Raw genomic sequence first — 12,139 nt, forward strand, 5'->3', positions numbered from 1 at the left:
TAAGTTTAGGAACTGGGCATATACATTAATTACAACAGTAAACAGTCATAATCTAAAATTTAAAATGTGCTTTGATGATATATTGTGTTGACAGGGAAAGGTTAATAAACAAGTAAATGATAAATAAGCAAATCATGAGGATGGGATCAGGGTGGTGTAACGTTATTGCAGGTTGTGATTTTGACATACTAGCTCTAACTTCTTTAGGCACCGTAACAATGCACAGAAACACTGTATTGCTCACAACATTTGAAGATATTCTGAAAACTCTCGTTTATAAATAAAAAAATAATCTGCATGTGTCACTACATTTTTTCACGCAATAATACGTCAGCTGAATTTAACCTTTTTCAACCTGTAGTCCATGATAATTATTTATGCATGTATTAAAGTAAACAGTGTGAAAGTGTAACTGATAGAACATGTTACAGTTCCTTTGTATGTTCCAATTAGTGGAAAATCTATTTAGTCATACATTGGTCATTTAAACGAATCATTCATCATTTCAATCAATCAATCGTATTTATAAAGCCCTTTTGACGTCAACCGATGTCACAAAGTGCTTATACAGAAACCCAGCTTAAAACCCCAAACAAGCAAGCAATGCAGATGTAGAAGCACATTTCATTGCTTTAATGCTTTTCCAGTGAACCAACAAGTGGGCTATTCCAGGACCAGATGGCCGAGCGGGTCAGGCCCTACATTGACTTAATAGACTACCTGAGAGCCATTGGAATAGATCAGGACCTTCCACTGCCAGCCATTGCTGTGGTGGGAGACCAGAGTTCAGGAAAGAGCTCTGTGCTTGAGGCCCTATCTGGAGTGGCGCTGCCCAGAGGAAATGGTAAGATATTCTGTTGCATGGCGCCCAATGTTATATAGGCTATATATATATATATGTTATATAGGCTATATATATATATATGTTATATACTCTATATACATATATGTTATATACTCTATATACATATATGTTATATAGGCTATATACATATATGTTATATACTCTATATATATGTTATATACTCTATATACATATATGTTATTATGGATGGATATATACATATATGTTATATAGGCTATATATATATGTTATATACTCTATATATATATATATATATGTTATATAGGCTATATATATATATGTTATATAGGCTATATATACATATATGTTATATACTCTATATACATATATGTTATATACTCTATATATATATATATATGTTATATAGGCTATATACATATATGTTATATAGGCTATATATATATGTTATATACTCTATATATATATATATATGTTATATAGGCTATATATATATATGTTATATAGGCTATATATACATATATGTTATATACTCTATATACATATATGTTATATACTCTATATACATATATGTTATTATGAATGGATATATACATATATGTTATATACTCTCTCTATATATATATGTTATTATGGATGGATATATATATATATATATATATATATATATATATATATATATATATATATATATATATATATATATATATATATACATATATATATACATATATGTTATATAGGCTATATAGCAATGCAGTTATCGGAACTGTTCCATTACTTGAGTGAATATTAATTTTTTGGCCCTTATTTCTTTGTTGTTGTTGGTCTATTTTGACAACAAAGCTTTGTTATAAATTAAACTAGATTATCCTTGTGACATTGTTACCTACAAGGATATACTATGACATTAGAAAGACTTAATTTAATAAAACAACAAAGTTTTAAAAGTAGTTTTTATAATGGTGCGTTGACCTACTGGTGCCGTGCATTCAGCCCTCCTGGCTGCCCTGACAGTGGTTTGCTGTTGTCCCCACGTCAAAAAGCAATTACACGAATGCACCTAACAGAGTTTCCACAAGACCTGAGACGGATCCAATGGCGGACTGGCCGTCGGGAGCACCGGGACATTTCCCGGTGGCCTGAGGGTCGTTTTGGCCTGCGGTGAATAGTCAACTTAACCAGCAATAATATAACAAGCGGGAATGAGTTGACGGAGAACCCACGCATCAGGCGCGACTCTCGCTGCAGTGTCCCCGCACCAAAAATGACATCAGGTCTCTCCGCAACGCACATAGCAACCGTCTGCGGTCTACCTGCCTCTCTACGGATAACAGTTTAGACAAGTCGCACGGCGAAATGGAAAGTCAGAAGAGGAAAGGGGGAGCAGAGAGGGAGAGAATATTAAAAAAGAGAAAGGCCCTTGCCACAGACGCTGCAAAATAAGCGACATGTTCGCCAGTAAGGGACCAAGTCAGTCAAAAACGTTAGCTAAATCACACACACTGACACCCAGCATGGCTAGCTAAGTAGCCTAGCTAATAATAGTGACACAACGGCCGGTAGACTAAACAGTTTGCACGTCTTACGTCTTCGTGGAGGAATTATATCATAGCAATGAGGGCAACATAGCGATCATAATATGACATTGAAGGCAATATGCTTCAACTAGTAAAAAAAAGTAAACATAGACTATGGACTTGCCAGCATTCGGTCATGACTCATGCCACATAAGCTAGGGAAAGTGCACATATACACTGTGACTGTACAGCGAAACAGGCTACAGTAACGTAACCATAATACATCCATGAACGGAACACAGTAGTCTGTGTGACACAGCACAGGCAATGACAAAGATCATTAGCGCCATTAGTACCAGCATTACAAGTTACAATAATATACAGCTCTGGGAAAAATTAAGAGGCCACTCCAAATTAAGACCACTCTTAATTTTTTCCAGCGCTGTATTAATGTAGCCTACTGATACACAAATGATAGTGAGTATGATTATAGAGTATTTTCTTTGCAAAGGTGGAGGAGGAAGCTGCAGCAGCACCAGAGCTTCAGGTGCTCCTGCAGAACGTGGAGATGGTGGACAGTTCAGAGTCAGACTCAGACTCAGAGTAGGAACCTTCAGGTGCTCCTGCAGAACGTGGAGATGGTGGTCAGTTCAGAGTTAGACTCAGACTCAGAGCAGGAACCTTCAGGTGCTCCTGCAGAACTGGAGATGGTGGTCAGTTCAGAGTCAGACTCAGAGCAGGAACCTTCAGGTGCTCCTGCAGAACTGGAGATGGTGGTCAGTTCAGAGTCAGACTCAGAGCAGGAACCTTCAGGTGCTCCTGCAGAACTGGAGATGGTGGTCAGTTCAGACTCAGACTCAGAGCAGGAACCTTCAGGTACAACTGAAGAGCACAAACCTAAACATGGAGGCTATGATTTTAGATTAATATGTGCTTCATTTATGAGATTATCAGTAGGAATGTAATCGGATGGAGGCATACAATCGATGACTGCACAAGTAATACAAGTTTAAGTTTAGGTTATTTACAATGTTAATCTCATTCAGAGCAACTAGATGTGCAGAGAGAGAGAGAGAGAGAGAGAGAGAGAGAGAGAGAGAGAGAGAGAGAGAGAGAGAGAGAGAGAGAGAGAGAGAGAGAGAGAGAGAGAGAGAGAGAGAGAGAGAGAGAGAGAGAGAGAGAGAGAGAGAGAGAGAGAGAGAGAGACAGAGACAGAGAGAGAGACAGAGAGAGAGAGACAGAGACAGAGACAGAGACAGAGACAGAGACAGAGACAGAGACAGAGACAGAGACAGAGACAGAGACAGAGACAGAGACAGAGACAGAGACAGAGACAGAGACAGAGACAGAGAGAGAGAGAGAGAGAGAGAGAGAGACAGAGAGAGAGAGAGAGAGACAGAGAGATACAGGGAATTAGATGTGTTTATTGTGTGCTGTTGGCTTTATGGACACCAGTGAGGAAACATTGTAATCTACGTTTTGTAGAGGAGTGCTTTTTTGACTTTTCTATTATACTTACTTACATTGTTGTAGCTTATGTTCAAGTTCAGTGAATGTGTGTGAAGTCTTTTTAATACGTTTGATATGCTTGATGCTTGAATATAAAGATAATCATTTCAACATTTGAGCTAACTCTGTATATCTCCTTCTCTTTTTAAAAAGTGTAGGCTAATTGTTTTGTGTGTCTAGCCATGTGTATGTGCTATGATTGGTGTATTCCTAGTGAGTTTTTGAGGGTGCACCCATAGCCAATAGCATACCTTGAAAACTCAGTGTTCAGATAGGCTACTTGTTGGTCAGTCCCAAATGTTTGTATTTTGTCATGTGGATAACTTTCTTCCCAAATGAACATAGTGGCCAAATTTATAACTAGTTTGGTACCTGTTACATCAACAAATAGGGTTAGCCTACAAAATGAGCGGTCTGGTGGTTTGCTTGAACAGGATGGCCTGGGATGGAGTCAAATTCCCGGCCTGAATTATTATTATTATTGTTATTATTATTATTATTGTTATTATTATTGTTATTATTATTATTATTATTGTTTCAGTCTGCCGCTGCACAGATCAATGCTCACCAGAAAACCTTTTTGCATAGCGTTGGTTGTATTGTAATTTCATGTTCATTTCCAGGTATTGTCACCAGGTGTCCACTGGAACTCAGACTCTGTTATGTCAGCGGAGTGGCGTGGAAGGCTGTCATCTCATACAGAGACAAACGTATTACTATTGGTGACCCCTCAGAAGTCGCGGGACACGTTAAAGAAGGTTAGATTAAATGTTCATATTTGTATAATCTACTTAAAAACAGCATAAACTCTTGTAGAAACGATGTATTGCATAAAAAAAGGTTAGATTAAATGTTACTATTTGTGTAATCTATTTAAAGAATAGCATAAACTCTTGTAGAAACGATTTATTGCATTAAAAAGGTTAGATTAAATGTTACTATTTGTGTAATCTATTTAAAAAAATAGCATAAAATCTTGTAGAAATGATGTACTGTATTGCATATTTACATGCATTTTCTGATCATTTAGCCAGATCTTGAACATATCCAATGTGTTTAGTACATGAAAACAACATTTACATTGGTCTGTAGACGGCAGTAATTATGCTTTTTTTGTGGGTTTAAAAAAATAGTCCCAGTTCGATAGTGCCTGTTCGTTTTGACTGGTCAATCCATTGAGGTTCTAGTGTACATCTATATTTCTTCAATTTGATTTAACAGCCCAGAACGAGTTAGCTGGAGAGGGAGTGGGGATATGTGATGAACGGATCAGTTTGAAGATCATGTCCTCTTCGGTGTGTGACCTCACTCTGATAGACTTACCTGGGATCGCCAGGGTACCTGTACAAGGACAACCAGAAGACATTGGAGCCCAAGTAAGTGTTGATTTTGATCACTTTTGGATTCTAGCCAATCTTTTCGATTCAAGTAGTGTGATCTCGGCATATTCATACAAAACATGTGTCACATTAAAACATTTAAAAAAAGTGACATTACCAAGATTGATTCAAACAAAACCACGCCAGTCATGCTCTTCTGGCTTTTCTCTAGATCAAACGTCTCATTCTGAAAATCCTATCAAAACAAAAAACCATTAACTTGGTGGTGGTGCCATGCAATGTTGACATAGCAACAACAGAAGCTCTGAAAATGGCCAAAGAAGTGGATCCTGAAGGCACAAGAACTTTAGGTAAAGAAATCATATAAAGTAGACTACTAAATAATTATAATAACATACTACAGGAAAGGTTTATTTGCACTGAAATGTCTTCAATGTGTTGTTGGTGTGCTCTAAGAGTAACGGTTTTTTATTTGTTTATTTTTGTCTGACAGCCATTCTGACGAAACCAGACCTGATTGACAGGGGAACAGAGAAGGATGTGTTGGACATTGTTCGCAATAAAATCATCCCTCTCAATATGGGCTACGTTATTGTGAAATGTCGTGGTCAGAAACAAATTAATGACGGCGTCACCATAAACGATGCAATTGAGGAGGAGAGGGACTTCTTCGAAAATCACGACGAATTCAGGTGAACTGTTTACTTGTTTCTCGACCTCTTGACACTCAGTTACAATGTATGTTCTGCTACTATATCTTGTCTCTCTCTCTCTCTTTTTCAATGTATAGCTCCCTCCTGGATGAAGAAAGGGTAACCACCAAGTGCCTAGCCGCTAGACTCACCCAAACCCTGGTCAACCACATCCAAGTTAGGCCAACTTCTAATCATCTGTCCCCTTATGCATTCTAGTTAGGAATGGAGGTCGTTATTGGCTTAGGAGCACAGTGAGATAGAACACTTCCACATCCCATCCCTAGGGGGCAGTAGCAACCAGAATAGGTGCTTAAGGCTTCTTGAATGACAATAATGTTATATATCAGATGAAACCGTGTTTTTGTTTTGTTTTTTCAGAAATCAATGCCACAGATGTCTGATCAGATAAAACCATGTTTTCTTTTTGTCTTTCAGAAATCAATGCCACAGATGTCTGATCAGATAAAACAGCAGCTGTGGGTTTATCAGACGGAATTGACTAAGTATGAGGGTGGTCCTCCCGTGGATCCTGCAGAGAAGAGGAAGTACCTTATTGAGGTGAGTAACCACTTAAACCTATCAGCTGTCATCTTTAATATAAAGTTGTTTCAGTATGAATCAGGAACTGATTCCTTTTCATATAAAATGAAAAGCTTGAGTCTGTAAAGCTGGTTTTTAAAAAAACACATCACCGGCTATTTCCTGTGTTCTGTTTCCCCCCTCAGGTGATAAAACAGTTCAATTACAAGATCGATCAGCTGTGCAGAGGGGAGCTAAAAACCGATGAAAATCTATTCATTAACATGCAAAAAATATTTGCAAAATGGTTTGAAAAGCTTGGACAGTCCAAGGCAGGCTGTAAGTATACAATTTTAAATCGATAAACATGTTATTGTCGGGATATTTGGCACAGGAATAACTGTTTTCACTTTATTTCCCAAATATTCATGGTTTGTACTTATACTATAAACAGATGTAATGCTGGTAACTGTGTAAGCATGCACCACCTCATAAATAAATTCAAATATGGTAATCAAAATACTTATTCACATAAGTAATGTAACACAATAGTTTTATGTCTCATGATTTAATTTATTTTACACTAAAATGATTTAACTTCCATTTCCCTCAATTTAGACCACAAAATGACCCAAGATGTGGTCAATGAATTTGACCAGAAGCACAGGGGAAGAGAACTTCCTGGTTTCAGTAACTACACTTTATTCGAAAGCGTTGTTCAAAACCTGGTGGGGGAACTGAAAAATCCAGCTATGGACACACTACAGAAAATCAAAGGTACTTTCACTTCATTTTTAACTGTACTGACTTTGTTTTTAATACAGTAATATTTGGCAAAAATGTTTCATCATGTCATAGCTTGAGGGACAGTGAGGGACAGTGAGGGACAGTGAGAGACAGTGAGGAACAGTGAGGGACAGTGAGAGACAGTGAGGGACAGTGAGAGACAGTGAGGGACAGTGAGGAACAGTGAGGGACAGTGAGTGACCATTAGATAGAACACACACACATGCTATTCTTTGGATGTACATCATTACATTATTTACTTTTGATATATTTATTTTTTAACACACAAAACACTTAATTACCTCCACATGATACTGATCCTCACTCCGTGGTGGTGGGTTCGGGTGTAGGAGGTGAATGACACAACCGTCCAGAGACCCCCTGCTAGTCGAAGACAACAAACACTCCCATTCATGCTTTTCTTTTTCTTTCCATTTGTATGTCTTGTAATTGTAAATGTTTTGGATGCTTTGGAAATACATACTGCCTGAATGTCATGCCAATAAAGCAACTTTGAATTGAATAGTACCTTAGTGATCGAGGTAAGGGAATTGAATAGTACCTTAGTGATCGAGGTAAGGGACTTGAATAGTACCTTAGTGATCGAGGTAAGGGACTTGAATAGTACCTTAGTGATCGAGGTAAGGGACTTGAATAGTACCTTAGTGATCAAGGTAAGGGAATTGAATAGTACCTTAGTGATCGAGGTAAGGGAATTGAACAGTACCTTAGTGATCGAGGTAAGGAAATTGAACAGTACCTTAGTGATCGAGGTAAGGGAATTGAACAGTACCTTAGTGATCGAGGTAAGGGAATTGAATAGTACCTTAGTGATCGAGGTAAGGGACTTGAATAGTACCTTAGTGATCGGGGTAAGGGAATTGAATAGTACCTCAGTGATCGAGGTAAGGGAATTGAATAGTACCTTAGTGATCGAGGTAAGGGAATTGAATAGTACCTTAGTGATCGAGGTAAGGGACTTGAATAGTACCTTAGTGATCGAGGTAAGGGAATTGAATAGTACCTTAGTGATCGAGGTAAGGGTATTGAATAGTACCTTAGTGATCGAGGTAAGGGAATTGAATAGTACCTTAGTGATCGAGGTAAGGGAATTGAACAGTACCTCAGTGGTCGAGGTAAGGGAATTGAATAGTACCTCAGTGATCGAGGTAAGGGAATTGAATAGTACCTTAGTGATCGAGGTAAGGGAATTGAACAGTACCTTAGTGATCGAGGTAAGGGAATTGAACAGTACCTTAGTGATCGAGGTAAGGGAATTGAACAGTACCTTAGTGATCGAGGTAAGGGACTTGAATAGTACCTTAGTGATCGAGGTAAGGGAATTGAATAGTACCTTAGTGATCGAGGTAAGGGAATTGAATAGTACCTTAGTGATCGAGGTAAGGGAATTGAACAGTACCTTAGTGATCGAGGTAAGGGAATTGAACAGTACCTTAGTGATCGAGGTAAGGGAATTGAATAGTACCTTAGTGATCGAGGTAAGGGATTTGAATAGTACCTTAGTGATTGAGGTAAGGGACTTCAATAGTACCTTAGTGATCGAGGTAAGGGAATTGAATAGTACCTTAGTGATCGAGGTAAGGGACTTGAATAGTACCTTAGTGATCGAGGTAAGGGAATTGAATAGTACCTCAGTGATCGAGGTAAGGGAATTGAATAGTACCTTAGTGATCGAGGTAAGGGAATTGAATAGTACCTTAGTGATCGAGGTAAGGGAATTGAATAGTACCTTAGTGATCGAGGTAAGGGAATTGAATAGTACCTTAGTGATCGAGGTAAGGGAATTGAATAGTACCTTAGTGATCGAGGTAAGGGAATTGAATAGTACCTCAGTGATCGAGGTAAGGGAATTGAATAGTACCTTAGTGATCGAGGTAAGGGAATTGAATAGTACCTCAGTGATCGAGGTAAGGGAATTGAATAGTACCTTAGTGATCGAGGTAAGGGAATTGAATAGTACCTTAGTGATCGAGGTAAGGGGAAACATTTTAAGTCGTTAACGTATGCATCTGCATGTGTTTTTCAGATCTGGTACAGAAGCACTTTTCTGTTGTGTCCAGAAACTGCTTTGAGAATTATCCTTGCCTTCAGCGTTTTTCAATGGTAACGTAACAGTACATTAACAGCTGTGGTATGATCTGTCACAATACACACTGCACATCCGTCTAAAAGCTTTTTTTTTTATTTTTTTTTTTTTACGTCATTTTAATTTTGTGAATAGCGTTTCTACACCTATATTACGTGAAATGAGTTGTTTTTTACATCGTTTTTTATTTATTTTTAATATACTACATCCTTACTCTTTGTTTTAATCTCCTAGACCAACATTGATGACATCCATAAACAGCAGTTAACCACTGTGATGGACAGGATCGAGGAGCAGTTTGAGATGGAGATGCACATGTACACACAGGATGAAATCTTTGCCCGAACACTGACGCCAACACAGACGGCAACCCCAGGGGAAACTGACTGCTCAGGTTATGACACCAGGAGCAAGTACCCTGAACTCCTCAATTCATACTTTGAGGTACAACGCAACACTAGTTCCAACATGGAGATCCAAAGTACAGTAGCTATGTCTCGATTAAAGAGCGCAGGAGGAGTTGTGCCAGGAGGAAAATCATGCAGCACTCTCTAGCGCCAGTGAGGAGAAATTGTATTTTGAATGAAAAGATGATGTGGAGATGGTTGGGGCGGCAGCAGTACGAATCCCAGCGTGTTGTTAATCTAAAGCCAATCCCTTTAACTCTACTAACCGTAGTGGCTAACATAGCTGACTCCAAGTCGCTAACTAACCCCCACTAACTAACCCATAACAACTCGATCGCTTACTAGCTCTGATGTTCACACGCTAGCTTTGATGAAACCAATGTTTACATCTAATCGTTAGCCCTCACCCTGGACTCTCTCCCTCCCACCTCACCTCTCCCGCCACACCTCTCCCTCTCTCCTCTCCCTCCCGCCACACCTCTCCCTCTCTCCTCTCCCTCCCGCCACACCTCTCCCTCTCTCCTCGCCTCTCCCTCTCTCCTCTCCCTCCCGCCACACCTCTCCCTCTCTCCTCTCCCTCCCTCTCTCCTCTCCCTCCCGCCACACCTCTCCCTCTCTCCTCTCCCTCCCTCTCTCCTCTCCCTCCCTCTCTCCTCTCCCTCCCACCTCACCTCTCCCTCTCTCCTCTCCCTCCCTCTCTCCTCTCCCTCCCACCTCACCTCTCCCTCTCTCCTCTCCCTCCCTCTCTCCTCTCCCTCCCGCCACACCTCTCCCTCTCTCCTCTCCCTCCCGCCACACCTCTCCCTCTCTCCTCTCCCTCCCTCTCTCCTCTCCCTCCCACCTCACCTCTCCCTCTCTCCTCTCCCTCCCTCTCTCCTCTCCCTCCCGCCACACCTCTCCCTCTCTCCTCTCCCTCCCTCTCTCCTCTCCCTCCCGCCACACCTCTCCCTCTCTCCTCTCCCTCCCGCCACGCCTCGCCTCGCCTCTCCCTCTCTCCTCTCCCTCCCGCCACACCTCTCCCTCTCTCCTCTCCCTCCCGCCACGCCTCGCCTCTCCCTCTCTCCTCTCCCTCCCTCCCACCTCACCTCTCCCGCCACACCTCTCCCTCTCTCCTCTCCCTCCCGCCACGCCTCGCCTCTCCCTCTCTCCTCTCCCTCCCGCCACACCTCTCCCTCTCTCCTCTCCCTCCCGCCACGCCTCGCCTCTCCCTCTCTCCTCTCCCTCCCTCCCGCCTCACCTCTCCCGCCACACCTCTCCCTCCCGCCACGCCTCTCCCTCCCGCCTCGCCTCTCCTCTCCCGCCTCGCCTCTCTCTCTCAGATCGTGGTGCAGCGACTGGCGGACCAGGTGCCCATGCTGATCCGTTACTTCATCCTGAAGGAGTCAGCCAGGATCCTGTCCAGTGAGATGTTGGGCCTGCTGAACAGAGAAGACTTGGACGAGATGCTGAAGGAGGAATCAGAGATTGGCCGGAAACGTGAAGCCTTGCGGGAAAAAGTGAAGCGTCTTGGACTGGCCAATAACAAGATCAATAGCCTGTGGGATCAGAGTGATTGACATTGTGATGTAACCAACAAGGGCTGAATAACTGTCCCACAATCATTTTACATGCAATTAATCAACATACAGACTATTTTAAAAGATGGACATTTTAGTGCTGTCAAATTCGGGATTCAGAGCACTGAAAATGATATGCCCATTGTCACAGACCACAGCTATACTCTCAAGAGCTCTGGCCTGTTATACTATCATCACATATCTGCAAAATATTAAATCTCAAAATTGACAAATGAAAGATGTTAAGACTGTTTTTTGATATTATTCAAACGGACAAATCGTCGCTGATGTACAGTAAGTAAACCTGGTATATCCAAAACGTAAACTCTTCAGGAAATAGAAAAAAAACAGCCGTACCATTGATGATCACACAATCAACAACACTTCAGAAGCTATTTGAGTACATACTGTAAAGGGACTACTCTCAATTAATGTAAAAATGTTGGGAAAAAATGGAGTTGCAGGGTTCTCTTTCGACAGCAACAAATGGAAATAAATGTTGTATCCCATCCTTTCCTAACTGTTCAAAAGGGGCATCAGCATTGAGAATAATGTTATAACACCATAATTTATACTTGATGCCCGTTAGCAAATAACAACGGTGAAAATGAACACCCTTGTCTGGTTCCTCTTTGCAACTGGAATGGTTTAGATGTATACATTAGTTACATCTGCTGTTTTGAGATATTTGTATATTAATTGTATTCAGTTGATTATAAAACAGACCTATTCCAGGGTGATTTTAAGGAACAGAGTAGACTCTAGCAGAGCCTAAAATGTTGGGTGAACTGCAATGAAATAGCAATCGATTATTTAGTAAATTGGCTTTCGTTGTGGAAAAATAGTCTGGCTACTCTACCGTAGTTGTGATTTTTTT

General features: G+C 40.7%; 1 protein-coding gene across 1 annotated transcript; it reads left to right on the plus strand.

The window, feature by feature from the left end:
• Positions 1 to 1,901: 1,901 nt before the first annotated feature.
• LOC139544905 (interferon-induced GTP-binding protein Mx2-like) lies at positions 1,902 to 11,516 on the plus strand. Its single transcript, XM_071352096.1, has 12 exons — positions 1,902 to 2,296; positions 4,476 to 4,610; positions 5,074 to 5,228; positions 5,404 to 5,542; positions 5,686 to 5,884; positions 5,983 to 6,061; positions 6,323 to 6,445; positions 6,613 to 6,745; positions 7,025 to 7,183; positions 9,240 to 9,316; positions 9,534 to 9,743; positions 11,026 to 11,516. The coding sequence occupies exons 1-12, from the start codon at positions 2,275 to 2,277 to the stop codon at positions 11,260 to 11,262; spliced, it is 1,668 nt and encodes a 555-aa protein (XP_071208197.1). The 5' UTR covers positions 1,902 to 2,274; the 3' UTR covers positions 11,263 to 11,516.
• Positions 11,517 to 12,139: the final 623 nt, after the last annotated feature.

The sequence above is a fragment of the Salvelinus alpinus genome, chromosome 19 (genome assembly GCF_045679555.1).
Source record: "Salvelinus alpinus chromosome 19, SLU_Salpinus.1, whole genome shotgun sequence".
Lineage (NCBI taxonomy): Eukaryota > Metazoa > Chordata > Actinopteri > Salmoniformes > Salmonidae > Salvelinus > Salvelinus alpinus.

Bases quoted from the DNA above. Each gene is read 5' to 3' on its own strand.
- LOC139544905 (XM_071352096.1), top strand. From the start codon at position 2,275: ATGTTCGCCAGTAAGGGACCAA. The intron at 6,062-6,322 runs GTTAGGCCAACT...TTTGTCTTTCAG, and splicing joins CCCTGGTCAACCACATCCAA to AAATCAATGCCACAGATGTC. The intron at 6,746-7,024 runs GTAAGTATACAA...CCCTCAATTTAG, and splicing joins TGGACAGTCCAAGGCAGGCT to ACCACAAAATGACCCAAGAT.